The sequence below is a fragment of the Bombina bombina genome, chromosome 3 (assembly GCF_027579735.1).
Source record: "Bombina bombina isolate aBomBom1 chromosome 3, aBomBom1.pri, whole genome shotgun sequence".
NCBI classification, from domain to species: domain Eukaryota; kingdom Metazoa; phylum Chordata; class Amphibia; order Anura; family Bombinatoridae; genus Bombina; species Bombina bombina.
In genome coordinates this window covers 219418971-219441809 of record NC_069501.1, presented here as the reverse complement: position 1 = coordinate 219441809, position 22839 = coordinate 219418971, and the positions used below count along the sequence as shown (strand labels likewise).

Here is a 22839-nt window from a genome sequence, read left to right as displayed (position 1 = left end):
TATGGGAGTCTGCACAATATAAAGTATGAGAATCTGCACAATATAAAATACAGTATGGGATTCTGCACAATATAAAGTATGGGGATCTGCACAATATAAAGTATGGGAATAGAGTGTGGGAGTCTGCACAATATAGAGAGTATGGGAGTCTGCACAATATAGAGAGTATGGGAGTCTGCACAATATAGAGCATGGTGATCTGCACAATATAAAGTTTGGGAGTCTGCACAATATAGAGAGTATAGGAGCCTGCACAATATAGAGAGTATAGGAGCCTGCACAATATAGAGTATTGGAATCTGCACAGTATAAAGATTCGGGTGTCTGCACAGTTTAGAGAATATGGGAGTCTGCACAATCTAATGTATGGGAGTCTACACAATATACAGTATAGGAGTCTGCACAATATACAGTATAGGAGTCTGCACAATATAAAGTATGAGAATCTGCACAATATAAAATACAGCATGGGAGTCTGCACAATATAAAGTATAGTAATCTGCACAATATAGAGAGTATGGCAATTTGCACAATATAAAGTTTGGGAGTCTGCACAATATAGAGAGTTTGGGAGTCTGCACAATATAGAGATTATGGGAATCTGCACATTATAGAGTATGGGAGTCTGCACAATATAAAGTATGAGAGTCTCCACAATATAAAGTTTGGGAGTCTGCACAATATAAAGTATGGGAGTCTTTACAATATAAAGTATTGGGATCTGCACAATATACAGCATGGGAGTCTGCACAATATAAAGTATGAGAATCTGCACAATATAAAGTACAGTATGGGAGTCTGCACAATATAAAGTATGGGAGTCTGCACAATATAAAGTATAGTAATCTGCACAATATAGAGAGTATGGGAATCTGCACAATACAAATTTTTGGAGTCTGCACAATATAGAGATTATGGGAATATGCACAATATAAAATTTGGGAGTCTGCACAATATAGAAAGTATGGGAGTCTGCACAATATAGAGAGTATGGGAGTCTGCACAATATAAAGTATGAGAATCTGCACAATATAAAATACAGTATGGGATTCTGCACAATATAAAGTATGGGGATCTGCACAATATAAAGTATGGGAATAGAGTGTGTGAGTCTGCACAATATAGAGAGTATGGGAGTCTGCACAATATAGAGAGTATGGGAGTCTGCACAATATAGAGCATGGTGATCTGCACAATATAAAGTTTGGGAGTCTGCACAATATAGAGAGTCTGGGAGTCTGCACAATATAGAGAGTATGGGAGTCTTCACAATATAGAGTATTGGAATCTGCACAGTATAAAGATTCGGGTGTCTGCACAGTTTAGAGAATATGGGAGTCTGCACAATCTAATGATTGGGAGTCTACACAATATACAGTATAGGAGTCTGCACAATATACAGTATAGGAGTCTGCACAATATAAAGTATGAGAATCTGCACAATATAAAATACAGCATGGGAGTCTGCACAATATAAAGTATGGGAGTCTGCACAATATAAAGTATGGGGGTCTGCACAATATAACGTCTGGGAATCTGCACAATATAAAGTTTGGGAGTCTGTACAATATAGAGAGTATGGGAGTCTGCACAATATAGAAAGTATGGGAATCTGCAAAATATAAAGTTTGGGAGTCTGCACAATATAGATAGTATGGGAGTCTGTACAATATAGAGAGTATGGGAGTCTGTACAATATAGAGAGTATGGGAGTCTGTACAATATAGAGAGTATGGGAGTCTGTACAATATAGAGAGTATGGGAGTCTGCACAATATAGAGAGTATGGGAGTCTGCACAATATAGAGCATGGTGATCTGCACAATATAAAGTTTGGGAGTCTGCACAATATAGAGAGTATGGGAGCCTGCACAATATAGAGATAATGGGAGTCTGCACAATATAGAGAGTATGGGAGTCTGCACAATATAGAGTAATGGAATCTGCACAGTATAAAGCTTTGGGTGTCTGCACAGTTTAGAGAATATGAGAATCTGCACAATATAGAGAGTATGGGAGTCTACACCATATACAGTATGGGAGTCTGCACAATATAAAGTATGAGAATCTGCACAATATAAAATACAGCATGGGAGTCTGCACAATATAAAGTATGGGAGTCTTCACAATATAGAGAGAATGGGAGTCTGCACAATATAGAGATTATGGGAGTGTTCACAATATAAGGTGTGGGAGTCTGCACAATATAGAAAGTATGGGAGTCTGCACAATATAGAGAGTATGGGAGTCTGCACAATATAAAATATGGGAGTCTGCACAATATAAAGTATGGGAGTCTGCACAATATAAAGTATGAGAATCTGCACAATATAAAATACAGTATGGGATTCTGCACAATATAAAGTATGGGGATCTGCACAATATAAAGTATGGGAATAGAGAGTGGGAGTCTGCACAATATAGAGAGTATGGGAGTCTGCACAATATAGAGAGTATGGGAGTCTGCACAATATAGAGAGTATGGGAGTCTGCACCATATACAGTATGGGAGTCTGCACAATATAAAGTATGAGAATCTGCATAATATAAAGTTTGGGAGTCTGCACAATATAGAGAGAATGGGAGTCTGCACAATATAGAGATTATGGGAGTGTGCACAATATAAGGTATGGGAGTCTGCACAATATAGAAAGTATGGGAGTCTGCACAATATAGAGAGTATGGGAGTCTGCACAATATAGAGATTATGGGAGTGTGCACAATATAAGGTGTGGGAGTCTGCACAATATAAAGTTTGGGAGTCTGCACAATATAAAGTATGGGAGTCTTTACAATATAAAGTATTGGGATCTGCACAATATACAGCATGGGAGCCTGCACAATATAAAGTATGAGAATCTGCACAATATAAAATACAGCATGGGAGTCTGCACAATATAAAGTTTGGGAGTCTGCACAATATAGAGAGAATGGGAGTCTGCACAATATAAAGTATGAGAATCTGCATAATATAAAGTTTGGGAGTCTGCACAATATAGAGAGGATGGGAGTCTGCACAATATAGAGATTATGGGAGTGTACACAATATAAGGTGTGGGAGTCTGCACAATATAAAGTTTGGGAGTCTGCACAATATAAAGTATGGGAGTCTTTACAATATAAAGTATTGGGATCTGCACAATATACAGCATGGGAGCCTGCACAATATAAAGTATGAGAATCTGCACAATATAAAATACAGCATGGGAGTCTGCACAATATAAAGTTTGGGAGTCTGCACAATATAGAGAGAATGGGAGTCTGCACAATATAGAGATTATGGGAGTGTGCACAATATAGAGAGTATGGGAGTCTGCACAATATAGAGAGTATGGGAGTCTGCACAATATAGAGAGTATGGGAGTCTGCACAATATAAAGTATGGGAGTCTGTACAGTATAAAGTATGAGAGTCTCCACAATATAAAGTTTGGGAGTCTGCACAATATAAAGTATGGAAGTCTTTACAATAAAAAGTATTGGGATCTGCACAATATACAGCATGGGAGCCTGCACAATATAAAGTATGAGAATCTGCACATTATAAAGTACAGTATGGGAGTCTGCACAATATAAAGTATAGTAATCGGCACAATATAGAGAGTATGGGAATCTGCACAATATAGAGATTATGGGAATATGCACAATATAAAATTTGGTAGTCTGCACAATATAGAAAGTATGGGAATCTGCACAATATAGAGAGTATGGGAGTCTGCACAATATACAGTATGGGAGTCTGCACAATATAAAGTTTGAGAATCTGCACAATATAAAATACAGTATGGGATTCTGCACAATATAAAGTATGGGGATCTGCACAATATAAAGTGTGGGAGTCTGCACAATATAGAACGTATGGGAGTCTGCACAATATAAAGTATGGGAGTCTGCACAATATAAAGTATGATAGTCTCCACAATATAAAGTTTGAGAGTCTGCACAATATAAAGTATGGGGATCTGCACAATATATAGTATGGGAGCCTGCACAATATAAAGTGTGATAATCTGCACAATATAAAGTACAGTATGGGAGTCTGCACAATATAAAGCATGGGAGTCTGCACAATATAGAGAGTATGGGAATCTGCACAATATAAATTATGGGAGTCTGCACCATATAAAGTATGAGAGTCTCCACAATATAAAGTTTGGGAGTCTGCACTATATAGAGATTATGGGAATGTACACAATATAAAGTTTGGGAGTCTGCACAATATAGAGAGTATGGGAGTCTGCACAATATAGAGAGTATGGGAGTCTGCACCATATAAAGTATGAGAGTCTCCACAATATAAAGTTTGGGAGTCTGCACAATATAGAGTATGGGAGTCTGCACAATATAAAGTATCGGAATCTGCACAATATAAAGTGTGGGAGTCTGCACAATATAGAGAGTATGGGAGTCTTCACAATATAGAGTATTGGAATCTGCACAGTATAAAGCTTTGGGTGTCTGCACAGTTTAGAAGAATATGGGAATCTGCACAATATAGAGAGTATGGGAGTCTGCACAATCTAATGTATGGGAGTCTACACCATATACAGTATGGGAGTCTGCACAATATAAAGTATGAGAATCTGCACAATATAAAATACAGCATGGGAGTCTGCACAATATAAAGTATGGGGATCTGCACAATATAAAGTATGGGAATCTGCACAATATAAAGTTTGGGAGTCTGCACAATATAGAGAGTATGGGAGTCTGCACAATATAGAGATTATGGGAATGTGCACAATATAAAGTTTGGTAGTCTGCACAATATAGAAAGTATGGGAGTCTGCACAATATAGAGAGTATGGGAGTCTGCGCAGTATAAAGTATGGGAGTCTGCGCAATATAAAGTATGAGAGTCTTCACAATATAAAGTTTGGGAGTCTGCACAATATAAAGTATGGGAGTCTTTACAATATAAAGTATTGGGATCTGCACAATATACAGTATGGGAGCCTGCACAATATAAAGTATGAGAATCTGCACAATATAAAGTACAGTATGGGAGTCTGCACAATATAAAGTATAGTAATCTGCACAATATAGAGAGTATGGAAATCTGCACAATACAAAGTTTTGGAGTCTGCACAATATAGAGATTATGGGAATATACACAATATAGAAAGTATGGGAGTCTGCACAATATAGAAAGTATGGGAGTCTGCACAATATAGAGAGTATGGGAGTCTGCACAATATAGAGAGTATGGGATTCTGCACAATATACAGTATTGGAATCTGCACAATATAAAGCTTCGGGTGTCTGCACAGTTTAGAGAATATGGGAATCTGCACAATATAGAGAGTATGGGAGTCTGCACAATATAGAGAGTATGGGAGTCTGCACAATCTAATGTATGGGAGTCTACACAATATACAGTATGGGAGTCTGCACAATATAAAGTATGAGAATCTGCACAATATAAAATAAAGTATGGGAGTCTGTACAATATAAAGTATGGGGATCTGCACAATATAAAGTATGGGAATCTGCACAATATAAAGTGTGGGAGTCTGCACAATATAGAGTATGGGAGTCTGCACAATTTAGAGTATTGGAATCTGCACAATATAAAGCTTTGGGTGTCTGCACAGTTTAGAGAATATGGGAATCTGCACAATATAGAGAGTATGGGAGTCTGCACAATATAGAGAGTATGGGAGTCTGCACAATCTAATGTATGGGAGTCTACACAATATACAGTATGGGAGTCTGCACAATATAAAGTATGAGAATCTGCACAATATAAAATACAGTATGGGAATCTGCACAATATAAAGTATGGGGATCTGCACAATATAAAGTATGGGAATCTGCACAATATAAAGCTTCGGGTATCTGCACAGTTTAGAGAATATGGGAATCTGCACAATATAGAGAGTATGGGAGTCTGCACAATATAGAGAGTATGGGAGTCTGCACAATCTAATGTATGGGAGTCTACACAATATACAGTATGGGAGTCTGCACAATATAAAGTGTGGGAGTCTGCACAATATAGAGAGTATGGGAGTCTGCACAATATAGAGAGTATGGGAGTCTGCACAATCTAATGTATGGGAGTCTACACAATATACAGTATGGGAGTCTGCACAATATAAAGTGTGGGAGTCTGCACAATATAGAGAGTATGGGAGTCTCCACAATATAAAGTATTAGAGTCTCCACAATATAAAGTTTGAGAGTCTGCACAATATAAAGTATGGGGATCTGCACAATATATAGTATGGGAGCCTGCACAATATAAAGTGTGAGAATCTGCACAATATAAAGTACAGTATGGGAGTCTGCACAATATAAAGTATGGGAGTCTGCACAATATAGAGAATATGGGAATCTGCACAATATAAATTATGGGAGTCTGCACCATATAAAGTATGAGAGTCTCCACAATATAAAGTTTGGGAGTCTGCACTATATAGAGATTATGGGAATGTACACAATATAAAGTTTGGGAGTCTGCACAATATAGAAAGTATGGGAGTCTGCACAATATAGAGAGTATTGGAGTCTGCACAATATAAAGTATGGGAGTCTGCACCATATAAAGTATGAGAGTCTCCACAATATAAAGTTTGGGAGTCTGCACAATATAAAGTATGGGAATCTGCACAATATAGAGAGTGTGGGAGTCTGCACAATATAGAGAGTATGGGAGTCTGCACAATATAGAGAGTATGGGAGTCTTCACAATATAGAGTATTGGAATATGCACAATATAAAGCTTCGGTGTCTGCACAGTTTAGAGAATATGGGAATCTGCACAATATAGAGAGTATGGGAGTCTGCACAATATAGAGAGTATAGGAGTCTGCACAATCTAATGTATGGAAGTCTACACACTATACATTATGGGAGTCTGCACAATATAAAGTATGAGAATCTGCACAATATAAAATACAGTATGGGAGTAGGCACAATATAAAGTATGGGGATCTCCACAATATAAAGTATGGGAATCTGCACAATATAAGGTGTGGGTGTCTGCACAATATAGAAAGTATGAGAGTCTGCACAATATAGAGAGTATGGGAGTCTGCACAATATAAAATATGGGAGTCTGCACAATATAAAGTATGAGAGTCTCCACAATATAAAGTTTGAGAGTCTGCACAATATAAAAAAGGGGGATCTGCACAATATACAGTATGGGAGCCTGCACAATATAAAGTGTGGGAGTCTGCACAATATTAAGTATGGGAGTCTGCACAATATAGAGAGTATGGGAATCTGCACAATATAAATTATTGGAGTCTGCACCATATAAAGTATAAGAGTCTCCACAATATAAAGTTTGGGAGTCTGCACAATATAAAGTATGGGAGTCGGCACAATATAGAGAGTATGGAGTCTGCACAATCTAATGTATGGGAGTCTACACAATATACAGTATGGGAGTCTGCACAATATAAAGTTTGAGAATATGCACAATATAAAATACAGTATGGGAGTCTGCACAATATAAAGTATGGGGATCTGCACAATATAAAGTATGGGAATCTGCACAATATAAAGCTTCGGGTATCTGCACAGTTTAGAGAATATGGGAATCTGCACAATATAGAGAGTATGGGAGTCTGCACAATATAGAGAGTATGGGAGTCTGCACAATCTAATGTATGGGAGTCTACACAATATACAGTATGGGAGTCTGCACAATATAAAGTGTGGGAGTCTGCACAATATAGAGAGTATGGGAGTCTCCACAATATAAAGTATTAGAGTCTCCACAATATAAAGTTTGAGAGTCTGCACAATATAAAGTATGGGGATCTGCACAATATATAGTATGGGAGCCTGCACAATATAAAGTGTGAGAATCTGCACAATATAAAGTACAGTATGGGAGTCTGCACAATATAAAGTATGGGAGTCTGCACAATATAGAGAATATGGGAATCTGCACAATATAAATTATGGGAGTCTGCACCATATAAAGTATGAGAGTCTCCACAATATAAAGTTTGGGAGTCTGCACTATATAGAGATTATGGGAATGTACACAATATAAAGTTTGGGAGTCTGCACAATATAGAAAGTATGGGAGTCTGCACAATATAGAGAGTATTGGAGTCTGCACAATATAAAGTATGGGAGTCTGCACCATATAAAGTATGAGAGTCTCCACAATATAAAGTTTGGGAGTCTGCACAATATAAAGTATGGGAATCTGCACAATATAGAGAGTGTGGGAGTCTGCACAATATAGAGAGTATGGGAGTCTGCACAATATAGAGAGTATGGGAGTCTTCACAATATAGAGTATTGGAATATGCACAATATAAAGCTTCGGTGTCTGCACAGTTTAGAGAATATGGGAATCTGCACAATATAGAGAGTATGGGAGTCTGCACAATATAGAGAGTATAGGAGTCTGCACAATCTAATGTATGGAAGTCTACACACTATACATTATGGGAGTCTGCACAATATAAAGTATGAGAATCTGCACAATATAAAATACAGTATGGGAGTAGGCACAATATAAAGTATGGGGATCTCCACAATATAAAGTATGGGAATCTGCACAATATAAGGTGTGGGTGTCTGCACAATATAGAAAGTATGAGAGTCTGCACAATATAGAGAGTATGGGAGTCTGCACAATATAAAATATGGGAGTCTGCACAATATAAAGTATGAGAGTCTCCACAATATAAAGTTTGAGAGTCTGCACAATATAAAAAAGGGGGATCTGCACAATATATAGTATGGGAGCCTGCACAATATAAAGTGTGGGAGTCTGCACAATATTAAGTATGGGAGTCTGCACAATATAGAGAGTATGGGAATCTGCACAATATAAATTATTGGAGTCTGCACCATATAAAGTATAAGAGTCTCCACAATATAAAGTTTGGGAGTCTGCACAATATAAAGTATGGGAGTCGGCACAATATAGAGAGTATGGAGTCTGCACAATCTAATGTATGGGAGTCTACACAATATACAGTATGGGAGTCTGCACAATATAAAGTTTGAGAATATGCACAATATAAAATACAGTATGGGAGTCTGCACAATATAAAGTATGGGAATCTACACAATATAAAGTGTGGGAGTCTGCACAATATAGAGAGTATGGGAGTCTGCACAATCTAATGTATGGGAGTCTACACAATATACAGTATGGGATTCTGCACAATATAAAGTATGAGAATCTGCACAATATAAAATACAGTATGGGAGTAGGCACAATATAAAGTATGGGAATATGCACAATATAAGGTGTGGGAGTCTGCACAATATAGAAAGTATGGGAGTCTGCACAATATAGAGAGTATGGGAGTCTGCACAATATAAAATATGGGAGTCTACACAATATAAAGTATGAGAGTCTCCACAATATAAAGTTTGAGAGTCTGCACAATATAAAGTATGGGGATCTGCACAATATATAGTATGGGAGCCTGCACAATATAAAGTGTGAGAATCTGCACAATATAAAGTACAGTATGGGAGTCTGCACAATATAAAGTTTGGGAGTCTGCACAATGTAGAGTATGGGAATCTGCACAATATAAATTATTGGAGTCTGCACCATATAAAGTATGAGAGTCTCCACAATATAAAGTTTGGGAGTCTGCACAATATAAAGTATGGGAGTCTGCACAATATAGAGATTATGGGAATGTGCACAATATAAAGTTTGGGAGTCTGCACAATATAGAAAGTATGGGAGTTTGAACAATATAGAGAATATGGGAGTCTGCACAATATAAAGTATGGGAGTCTGCACCATATAAAGTATGAGAGTCTCCACAATATAAAGTTTGGAAGTCTGCACAATATAAAGTATGGGAATCTGCACAATATAAAGAGTATGGGAATCTGCACAATATAAAGTATGGGAGTCTGCACAATATAAAGTGTGTGAATCTGCACAATATAAAGTTTGGAAGTCTGCACAATATAGAGTATGAGAATCTGCACAATATAAAGTTTGGGAGTCAGCACAATATAGAGAGTATGGGAGTCTGTACAATATAGAGAGTATGGGAGTCTGCACAATATAGAGTATTGGAATCTGCACAATATAAAGTTTCAAGAGTCTGCACAATATACAGAGTATGGGAGTCTGCACAATATATAGAGTAAGGGAGTCTGCACAATATAGAGAGTAAGGGAGTCTGCACAATATAACGTATGGGAATCTGCACAATATAAAATACAGTATGGGAGTAGGCACAATATAAAGTATGGGGATCTCCACAATATAAAGTATGGGAATCTGCACAATATAAGGTGTGGGTGTCTGCACAATATAGAAAGTATGGGAGTCTGCACAATATAGAGAGTATGGGAGTCTGCACAATATAAAATATGGGAGTCTGCACAATATAAAGTATGAGAGTCTCCACAATATAAAGTTTGAGAGTCTGCACAATATAAAAAAGGGGGATCTGCACAATATATAGTATGGGAGCCTGCACAATATAAAGTGTGGGAGTCTGCACAATATTAAGTATGGGAGTCTGCACAATATAGAGAGTATGGGAATCTGCACAATATAAATTATTGGAGTCTGCACCATATAAAGTATAAGAGTCTCCACAATATAAAGTTTGGGAGTCTGCACAATATAAAGTATGGGAGTCTGCACAATATAGGGAGTATGGGAGTCTGCACAATCTAATGTATGGGAGTCTACACAATATACAGTATGGGAGTCTGCACAATATAAAGTATGAGAATATGCACAATATAAAATACAGTATGGGAGTCTGCACAATATAAAGTATGGGAATCTACACAATATAAAGTGTGGGAGTCTGCACAATATAGAGAGTATGGGAGTCTGCACAATCTAATGTATGGGAGTCTACACAATATACAGTATGGGATTCTGCACAATATAAAGTATGAGAATCTGCACAATATAAAATACAGTATGGGAGTAGGCACAATATAAAGTATGGGAATATGCACAATATAAGGTGTGGGAGTCTGCACAATATAGAAAGTATGGGAGTCTGCACAATATAGAGAGTATGGGAGTCTGCACAATATAGAGAGTATGGGAGTCTGCACAATATAAAATATGGGAGTCTACACAATATAAAGTATGAGAGTCTCCACAATATAAAGTTTGAGAGTCTGCACAATATAAAGTATGGGGATCTGCACAATATATAGTATGGGAGCCTGCACAATATAAAGTGTGAGAATCTGCACAATATAAAGTACAGTATGGGAGTCTGCACAATATAAAGTATGGGAGTCTGCACAATGTAGAGAGTATGGGAATCTGCACAATAGAAATTATTGGAGTCTGCACCATATAAAGTATGAGAGTCTCCACAATATAAAGTTTGGGAGTCTGCACAATATAAAGTATGGGAGTCTGCACAATATAGAGATTATGGGAATGTGCGCAATATAAAGTTTGGGAGTCTGCACAATATAGAAAGTATGGAAGTCTGAACAATATAGAGAATATGGGAGTCTGCACAATATAAAGTATGGGAGTCTGCACCATATAAAGTATGAGAGTCTCCACAATATAAAGTTTGGGAGTCTGCACAATATAAAGTATGGGAATCTGCACAATATAAAGAGTATGGGAATCTGCACAATATAAAGTATGGGAGTCTGCACAATATAAAGTGTGTGAATCTGCACAATATAAAGTTTGGGAGTCTGCACAATATAGAGTACGAGAATCTGCACAATATAAAGTTTGGGAGTCTGCACAATATAGAGAGTATGGGAGTCTGTACAATATAGAGAGTATGGGAGTCTGCACAATATAGAGTATTGGAATCTGCACAATATAAAGTTTCAAGAGTCTGCACAATATACAGAGTATGGGAATCAGTACAATATAGAGAGTATGGGAGTCTGTACAATATAGAGAGTATGGGAGTCTGCACAATATATAGAGTATGGGAGTCTGCACAATATAGAGAGTAAGGGAGTCTGCACAATATAACGTATGGGAATCTGCACAATATAAAATACAGTATGGGAGTAGGCACAATATAAAGTATGGGGATCTGCACAATATAAAGTATGGGAATCTGCACAATATAAGGTGTGAGAGTCTGCACAATATAGAAAGTAAGGGAGTCTGCACAATATAGAGAGTATGGGAGTCTGCACAATATAGAGTATGGGAGTCTGCACAATATAAAGTATGAAAGCCTGCACAATATAAAGTACAGTATGGGAGTCTGCAAAATATAAAGTATGGGAGTCTGCACAATATAGAGGGTATGGGAATCTGGACAATATAAATTATGGGAGTCTGCACCATATAAAGTATGAGAGTCTCCACAATATATAGTTTGAGAGTCTGCACAATATAAAGTATGGGGATCTGCACAATATATAGTATGGGAGCCTGCACAATATAAAGTATGAGAATCTGCACAATCTAAAGTACAGTATGGGAGTCTGCAAAATATAAAGTATGGGGGTCTGCACAATATAGAGAGTATGGGAATCTGCACAATACAAATTATGGGAGTCTGCACCATATAAAGTATGAGAGTCTCCACAATATAAAGTTTGGGATTCTGCACAATATAAAGTATGGGAGTCTGCACAATATAGAGATTATGGGAATGTGCACAATATAAAGTTTGGGAGTCTGTACAATATAGAAAGTATGGGAGTCTGCACAATATAGAGAGTATGGGAGTCTGCGCAATATAAAGTATGGGAGTCTGCACCATACAAAGTATGAGAGTCTCCACAATATAAAGTTTGGAAGTCTGCACAGTATAAAGTATGGGAATCTGCACAATATAGAGAGTATGGGAATCTGCACAATATAAAGTATGGGAATCTGCACAATATAAAGTATGGGAATCTGCACAATATAAAGTATGGGAATCTGCACAATATAAAGTATGGGAGTCTGCACAATATAAAGTACGAGAATCTGCACAATATAAAGTTTGGGAGTCTGCACAATATAGAGAGTATGGGAGTCTGTACAATATAGAGAGTATGGGAGTCTGCACAATATAGAATATTGGAATCTGCACAATATAAAGTTTCAGGAGTATGGGAGTCTGCACAATATATAGAATATGGGAGTCTGCACAATATAGAGAGTATGGGAGTCTGCGCAATATAAAGTATGGGAATCTGCACAATATACAGTATGGGAGTCTGCATATATGGGAGTCTGCACAATATAAAGTATGAGAATCTGCACAATATAAAGTACAGTATGGGAGTCTGCACAATATAAAGTTTGGGAGTCTGCACAATATAGAGAGTATAGGACTCTGCACAATATAGAGAGTATGGGAGTCTGCACAATATAAAGTATGGGAATCTGCACAATAAAAATTTTGGGAGTCTGCACAATATAGAGAGTATGGGAGTCTGCACAATATAGAGAGTATGGGAGTCGGCACAATATAGAGAGTATGGGAGTCTGCACAATATTATATTTGGGAATCTGCACAAAATAGAGAGTATGGAAACCTGCACAATATAGAGAGTATGGGAGTCTGCACAATATAGAGGATATGGGAATCGGCACAATATAAAGTTTGTGAGTCTGCACAATATAAAGTATGGGAATCTGCACAATATAATGCTATAAAATGGACTGGCAAATAAGATGACATTTCTTACTGAAAAAGAAATTCAAGAGAAGGAAGAAATACACTGAAAATAGCATGACAGTAAAGAAGTGATTTTAATTTCTGCTGTATCTGATTCATGACAGTTTAAAGTTAGTGGGTTAACCCTTTTAGCTATCAGCTTAAGATTCTTTGAATCAAACATCAATTCGAATTTTGAAATCCTTGTCTAAAATATTACACTGTGTGTCCTAATGTCAGCATCAATGGTTATCTTTAATACTAATGTCACATATACATATTTTCAAAGTATAATACACAATGTTACAAATGGCATTTACAAGTTCTGATGAGTGATCAATGACACAAGTATCGAGCAATTTGATTAGTTAGTGATAGTTTATAATGTGTATTAGAATCGGATTGCATGGGAGTCTACACACAATATAGAGAGCATGGGAGTCTGCACAATATAAAGTATGGGAATCTGCACAATAAAGTGAGCATGAGAGTCTTCACAATATAGAGAGCATGGGAGTCTGCACAATATAGAGAGTATGGGAATCTGCACAATATAAAGTTTGGGAGTCTGCACAATATAGAGATTATCTGAGTCTGCACAATATAGAGAGCATGGGAGTCTGCACAATATAGAGTATGGGAATCTGCACAATATAGAGAGTATGGGAATCTGCACAATTTAGAGAGTATGGGAATCTGCACAATATAGAGAGTATTGGAATCTGCACAATATAGAGAGTATGTGAGTCTGCACAATATAGAGAGTATGGGAGTCTGCACAATATACAGTTTGGGAGTCTGCACAATATAGAGAGTATGGGAATCTGCACAATATAGAGAGTATGGGAGTCTGCACAATATAGAGAATATGGGAGTCTGCACAATACAGAGAGTATGGGAGTCATCAGGCCTGATATAGGCGAGTTGTGCAATGTCCCGCACCGTACTAGAATTTCAGGAAGGGGGAGAAAAGTCCAGAGAGGAACGCAGTAACTATTTACTTTGAGCTACAATGGAACAGTGACACCTACAGATAGATATGAAAAGTGCAGGCACAAATTTGATTTTCAATTTTAATGCAGAAGACTCCCGGTACTTCCGGGAGAGTTGGGATGTCTGTCTTAAACTCGTTATGCCCTTAGGATGTCCCAGGCCTTCCCAACAGCACTGGCCTTCAACGCCTTTAGAACGGCATGGAGCATCCTTTGTTATTTGGCTTCCTGCAGCCTCCTGCTTTAAGAAAAAGGATAATCGGACTGGGCAGTCCCTTATAATCCGATCCCAGCCTTGAAATAACACATTAACGATCATGTGATTTAGTTTTTCAATCAAGTGTTTACATCGGAAACTTTGTTTGCTTCATTCTCTATGTATCCTTTGTTGAAAGCATACCTAGGTATGCTTTTTTAACTAGCTACTGATTCGTAGCCATTGTGTTCAGCTAGCTACCAGCATTAACTACTCCTTTAAAATAAATTAATATGTTATTTAAAATGGTATACTCTATCTGAATCATGAGAGAATACTTGTGGGTTTCATGTTCTTTAAAGACAACAGGCTCATCTCTCAGTAGTTTCCAGTAGCTTATCTATATAATACCACCTTCTACAACTTACTTGTTTCATTCCCATTGCAATCAGTATATTATAGCTTTTATAATTAACAGGCACATATGTTCTTGTGTTTCAGTGAGCTATTATGAACACATTGAAAATGAAGACAAAAGTTATCTTTGTGACTCAATTTGTAGGTTTATTATAGGAATGTTTAAGCCACAATTTAAATTTATTGCATCAGCAATGACTCCTTATATATGATGCAAGCCACTGTCAACTCTGTATATATACGCTCCATCTGTGCATATTAAAAGCTCTCACTGAAACAGTGGTCATTTTTACAAAAATAAGTTTTGATGATAAATGCGTTTTGCATAAAGTTATTTTATTCAACATTGAAGTGTGCTGAAATACAATTAAAGTTTGTCTGGCAAGTCTCTTTAATATAGCTACATATTAAGGGGTAGATTATGAGTAGTGTTTGACGTTGAAAGTAAACACGTTTGCTTGAGCACAATCAAGATTTATGCAACTTGAGAGCTTGCGTAAAGGATAGAGGAGGGAAAAAGTTGCATTAAACACAGTTACACTCATATAAACCCTATATGATTAAAAAAAAAAATGTAAAAACGTTATAAGGGCTCATAAATAGACATGTCTAAATATGTGTGTGTGTGTGTATATATATATTTAAGTATTTGTGTTTTACTGTATATATACTGTACATATTTCACATTCCAATGTTCTTCACATACAGGACAAGGTACTTTTTATTGTAAATACATATTTATATATATATATATATATATATATATATATACCTATACCTGTATATCTATTCCTATAAATATATATGTATTGATATTTATTTTATATTAACATGATCACATGTATATAGAAATATATATTTAATAATAAAAAGTACATAATTTTCTATGTGGGTTCGCGATTTAGGTCTACTGCGTTCGGGTTAGCGCACATGAAGATTTGCTTACTTAAATGCGCATTCTTGAAATATTACATATAAAGTATTAAAAAATATTAATATTGTATATGTATTTACAATAAAATGACAGTATCCTGTATGTGAAGAACATTGGAAAGGGAAGTATTCATAACTCCTTTTGGGTTAGCATACAAGTGATTGATGGTGTTTTTTTTTTTTTCTGCGCTCTCCATTGACTTCTGTGGGGAGAACTTTAACAAAGTTGCAATATTTGGTTAGCCCGCATCTGGCTTCACTCGCGCGCAAACTTTTTACTTTCAACTAGTAATGTGCTTGCGTATTAAAAGTTAAAAGTAAAAAGTTTGCGTGCAAGCAAAACCTGGCGTGCGCTAAACAAATATTGCGACCGGGTTAACATATTCTCTTTCTAGCGAAGTTTATGCTCCACTCGTAATCTAGCCCTAAATTGCTAATTTTAACCATACAAGACTATTGTTTATTCTCTTTAAATGTACACCAATCATCACACAGCAACCTGTTATGCTAAATCATTCAATGTGCTTCTTCAGTTTATGGGGTGTACGTTGTGGTTATGGTTTTTTTTTTAATCAGTTCATCATTTGTTCCCTATATTAGGAGCAGATTGAGCAAGTAGACCCTCGGGGGCGTACTCCTCTTCACCTCGCCACCACACTAGGCTATCTCGATTGTGCCAAGGTACTGCTAAATCATGGTGCTGATGTCAATAAGGAGAACCGAAATGGATGGACAGGTGAGTTTCTGAGCATGGTATAATAACATTAAAAGATATAGTGACACTAATAAAAATTCCTGGCATCTAAACTGAACATAAGTATTATTAAATGCAGCCTTGGCCACTAAGGCCATTTGGCCATCAGGCAAACACGTGCGGGTATGCATATTGGTCCAGCATGTGTTCATTATTTTAAGCTTGTGGTATGTGCACTTGTACATGAGACAATATCCTCTTACTCAACTAATTCTGCCGTGTTTTCTAATCCTTTAGAAAAGCTTATTAAAACTTTTTTCTCTACAAAAATAATCATTAACACCAAAAATGTTATTGTTTAAAAAGATAGATAATCCCTGTATTTACCATTCCCCAGTTTTGCATAACTAACCCTGTTATAGAAATATACTTTTTACCTCTGTAATTATCTTATAAGCTTCTGCTGACTGCCTCCTTATTTCAGATCTTTTGACAGACTTGCATTTCAGGCAATTAGTGCTGACTCTTAAATAACTTTACGTGCATGAGCACAATATTATCTATATGAAATGCATGAACTAACGCCCTCTAGCTGTGAAAAACTGTCAAATGCAGAGGCGGCCTTTAAGGGCTTAGAAATTAGCATATTAGCCTACCTAGGTTTAGCTTTTAACTAAGAATAGCAAGAGAACAAAGCAAATTTGATGATAAAAGTACATTAGAAAGTTGTTCAAAATAACATGCCCTATCCAAATAACGAAAGTTTAATTTGGACTTAACTATCCCTTTAAAGTCTAAGTTAGGTTTTGTAGATAAATACATTAATAAGCATTTCCAGAGAGGTAGAGTATTCACCAAAAATTTACATCTGAACAAAAGCTTGAATTTCCTGTTTTTTCTGCTCTGTTGGATGTGTTTCAGAATGGAGGAAAGCTAAAAAGCATTTGCTTGTTCCCAATTACTGTTATACGTCTTCACTGTTTGTCACTGCATGCATATTCATCTGTCAGTCACTGCATGCATATTCATCTCAGTCACCATATACATCTTCCACTGTCATTAACTGAATGCATATTCCACTGTCAGTCACTGCATACCTCTTTTACTGTCAGTCACTGCATGCATATTCATCTGTCAATCACTGCATACATCTTCCACTGTCATTCACTGCATACATCTTCCACTGTCAGTCACTTTATTCATATTCCACTGTTAATCACTGCATACATCTTTTACTGCCAGTCACTGCATGCATATTCATCTGTCAGTCACTGCATGCATATTCATCTGTCAGTCACTGCATATTCATCTGTCGGTCACTGCATGCATCTTTCACTATCAGTTACTGCATGCATCTTCCACTGTCAGTCACTACATACATATTCATCTCTCAGTCACTGCATGCATATTCATCTGCCAGTCACTGCATACATCTTCTGCTGCCAGTCACTGCATACATCTTCTGCTGCCAGTCACTGCATACATCTTCTGCTGCCAGTCACTGCATACATCTTCTGCTGCCAGTCACTGCATACATATTTTACTGTCAGTCACTGCATACATATTTTACTGTCAGTCACTGCATGCATATTTTACTGTCAGTCACTGCATGCATATTCATCTGTCAGTCACTGCATGCATATTCATCTGTCAGTCACTGCATATTCATCTGTCAGTCACTGCATATTCATCTGTCAGTCACTGCATGCATCTTTCACTATCAGTTACTGCATGCATCTTCCACTGTCAGTCACTGCATACATCTTCTGCTGCCAGTCACTGCATGCATATTCCACTGTTAGTAACTGCATAAATCTTCCACTGTCAGTCACTGCATGCATATTCCGCTGTCAGTCACTGCATGCATCTTTCACTGTCAGTCACTGCATGCATATTCAGCTCAGTCACTGCATGCATATTCAACTGTCAGTCACTGCATGCATATTCAGCTGTCAGTAACTGCATGCATATTCATCTGTCAGTCACTGCATGCATATTCGTTTGTCAGTCACTGTACGCATATTTGTTTGTCAGACACTGTATACATCTTCAACTTCTTTACGTTGGAGCTTCTATTTTACATTTGGTAAAAAAGATGATTTTGTTGAAGGTTGATCCCAGCACATTCAGAGACATCAGACATGAATAGGAAAATGGTGACTTTTTTTCCCCCTAAAGCGCAATATATCACCTCTTATTGGCTCTGTCATTTGTTGCCTTGTTGTTAGTTAGTCTACCTTGAAGAAGATTTCCTGACATGCATATGGTCTCAATTCGTGCTGGATGCAGCTTATAACAATCATTACGAGTTATGCGCGCTATAGGGAAATTAAAGAACGCAACACAAGTTGCGTTATTTAACCCCCTATAGCACAGCCATTACAAGTTTTTAAAAACCAGGCTTACAATAGTTATATTGTAGCTAGCTTGGGTTTTATTTTTATTTCACAGGTAAGTTTGTATTTATTTTAACTAGGGAGACTAGTTAGTAAATGGTTATTAACTATTTACTAACTACCTAGTTAAAATAAATACAAACTTACCTGGGAAATAAAACCTTATCTACCTTACACTAAAAACAGCTCTTTTGCTACGCAACGCTACAAAACAAACACCTCCTAACAGTATACAAACCCCCACCCCCCAAACCCACAAAATAAAAATAAAGTAAAACCTAAGCTAACCATTGCCCTGAAAAGGGCATTTGTATGGGCATTGCCCTTAAAAGGGCATTCAGCTCTTTTGTGAAATGCCAAAGCCCTAATCTAAAAATAAAAACCCACCCCAAAAGGAAAAAAATACATTACACAAAATAACAAACACATTATCAAACATAATAACAATTATTCCTATTCTAATACCCATTTTAAAAAAAAAAAACACCCCAAAATAAAAAACCTAATCTAGAATAAACTACCAATAGCCCTTAAAAGGGCCTTTTGTAGGGCATTGCCCTAAGTTAAAAAGCTCTTTTACCTAAAAAAAAATAATACAAAGACCCACTAACATTACAAACCCCCACCCCCCAAACCCACAAAATAAAATAAAAACTATCTAAAAAAAAACTTCCAATAGAATGAGAGCTGCTTGAATCCTATTGGCTGATTTGAACAGCGAATAGAATTTTAGCAGCTCTAATTCCTATTGGCTGATTCAAATTTTTCAGCCAATAGGAATGCAAGGGATGCCATCTTGAATCGTGTACCTTGCATTGAAGATTCAGTGTACGGCGGCGACTGTATGAAGAGGATGCTCTGCGCCAGATGTTTTCAGGATGGGCCCGCACCGCGCCGCCGGATTCAAGATAGAAGATGCCGCCTGGATGAAGATAGAAGAAGGCCATCTGGATGAAGACTTCTCGCCGCCTGTATGAGGACTTTGCCGCCTGGATGAAGATAGAAGAGGCCCCCTGGATGAAGATCGTTCAAGCGGGACTTCAAAAACTGTAAGTGGATCGTCGGGGGTTAGTGTTAGGTTTTTTTAAGGGGTTTTTGGGTGGTTTTTTTTTAGATTAGGGTTTGGGCAACAAAAGAGCTAAATGCCATTTTAAGGGAAATGTCCTTTTCAGGGCAATGGGTAGATTAGTTTTTTTTAGAATTAGGTTTTTTTATTTTGGGGGGTTGGTTGGGTGGTGGGTTTTACTGTTGGGGGGTCTTTGTATTTTTTTTCAGGGAAAAGAGCTGATATCTTTGGGGCAATGCCCCACAAAAGGCCATTTTAAAGGCTATTGGTAGTTTATTGTAGGCTAGGTTTTTTTTTTTGGGTGGACTTTTTTATTTTGATAGGGCTATTAGAATAGGTGTCATTCTTTTTTATTTTGGATAATTTCGTTTGTTATTTTTCGTAATTTAGTGTATGTTATTTTTTGTAATTTAGTCTTTTTTATTTCTTGTAATTAGATACTTTGTAATTTTTAGAGTAGTGTTAGATTTTTTTTAATGTTTATAGATGAAACAGGAGAATAGAGGGGCGCCTCATGTGTGTATCAGTATGTCAGATTCAATCAGTCAAATAAACAGTGCCAAATGGGTACTCACATGTGGCCCAAGTACACTTATGTACTGGTAGAAGCAGGCTGGTAACTTGGGGTGTACCAGCTAGCCCTCTCCAGGCGTGGATTGGACAGTGCAGGGGGATCCTGCCACACTCAATGTGTCATCTGCAGTGGTTTAGACTGCTCAAGAAGGTGATGAACCAGAGCTTGTATAAAACAAGTTAGTTTATTAAAAGCAAAATTAAAAACAGTAACAAAAATATTGCTTTTAATAAACTAACTTGTTTTATACAAGCTCTGGTTCATCACCTTCTTGAGCAGTCTCAACCACTGCAGCTGACTTCTATTCACATTAATTGTGGCAGGATCCCCTGCACTGTCCAATCCACGCCTGTAGCGGGTTAGCTGGTACACCCCAAGTTACCAGCCTGCTTCTACCAGTACATAAGTGTACTTGGGTCACATGTGAGTACCCATTTGGCACTGTTTATTTGACTGATTGAATCTGACATACTGATACACACATGAGGTGCCCCTCTATTCTCCTATTTTATCTATAGCTACTTCCGGATAAGTCTGTGAGGTGGGGAGCAGCCTTTCACTTGTGTCCCATTGATTGAGTTGGATCACTTCATCACATTGGATTTACTACATCATCTCTTGTTTGATATCCTAATCGGAACTCTATATTGGGACTTCCCCTTTTAATGACCATTGGAATATATGGATTGACGAATATGTTATAATAATATTTGTTATATGCATATAATAATAATTATCTATCGGCTAGATTACGAGTTTTGCGGTATGAGTGAAAAAGCAGCGTTATTGCTCTTTTTCACTGCCGCTGGTATTCTGAGTCTTGCAGATATTTCTGCACCGCCCACTTTTTTGGCCGTAACGCAACGTAATTACCGTAGCTTTCAAAAAGTCCTTTGTCAATGGGACTTCCATAGCGCCGGTATTACGAGTTTGCCTGGGAGGTCAAAAAGTGAGCGGTACAGCCAATACCGTCAAGATCCATTACGTAAACTGAAAGTCAGTAGTTATGGGTTTTACGCTACAAAGCTGTAGCATAAAACTCATAACTAAAGTGCTTAAAAGTACACTAAACACCCATAAACTACCTATTAACCCCTAAACCGAGGCCCTCCCGCATTGCAAACAGTAAAATAAAATGATTAACCCCTAATCTGCCGCTCCGGACATCAGCGCCACTATAATAAACATATTAACCTCTAAACCGCCGCACTCCCGCATCACAAACACTAGTTTAATATTATTAACCCTTAATCTGCCGCCCCTAAGCTAGCTACAATATAACTAATAGTTACATTGTAGCTAGCTTAGGGTTTATTTTTAATTACAGGCAAGTTTGTATTTATTTTAACTAGATAGAATAGTTGGTAAATAGTTATTGACTATTTACTAACTACCTATCTAAAATAAATACAAATTTACCTGTAAAATAAAACCTAACCTGCCTTACACTAACACCTAACCTTACACTACAATTAAATCAGTTACATAAATTAAATACAATTAACTAAATTTAAAAAAACAAAAACACTAAATTGCACAAAATAAAAAAAGAAATGATCAGATATTTAAACTAATTACACCTAATCTAATAGCCCTATCAAAATAAAAAAAAACCTAGCCTAAACTAAACTACCAATAGCCCTTAAAAGGGCCTTTTGCGGAGCATTGCCCCAAATAAATCAGCTCTTTTACCTGAAAAAAAAATACAAACAACCCCCCAACAGTAAAACCCACCACCCACACAACCAACCCCCCCAAATAAAATCCTAACTAAAAAAACCTAAGCTCCCCATTGCCCTGAAAAGGGCATTTGGATGGGCATTGTCCTTAAAAGGGCATTTAGCTCTTTTTCCAGTGCCCAAACCCCTAATCTAAAAATCAAACCCACCCAATAAACCCTTAAAAAAAAAAAGCCTAACACTAACCCCCGAAGATCCACTTACAGTTTTTGAAGACCCGACATCCATCCTCAACGAAGCCGGCAGAAGTCTTCATCCAGACGGCATCTTCT

At 37.2% G+C, this 22839-nt stretch overlaps 1 protein-coding gene across 5 annotated transcripts in view; it reads left to right on the top strand.

The window, feature by feature from the left end:
• Positions 1-22839, top strand: part of ANKRD13B (ankyrin repeat domain 13B) — a 513444-nt gene that overhangs the window by 300737 nt on the left and 189868 nt on the right. For all 5 annotated transcript variants that reach the window (XM_053706151.1, XM_053706149.1, XM_053706150.1 and 2 more), the window contains exon 2: positions 16699-16834. In XM_053706151.1, coding sequence (XP_053562126.1) covers positions 16699-16834 — 136 coding nt within the window. The remainder of the gene's footprint in view (positions 1-16698; positions 16835-22839) is intronic.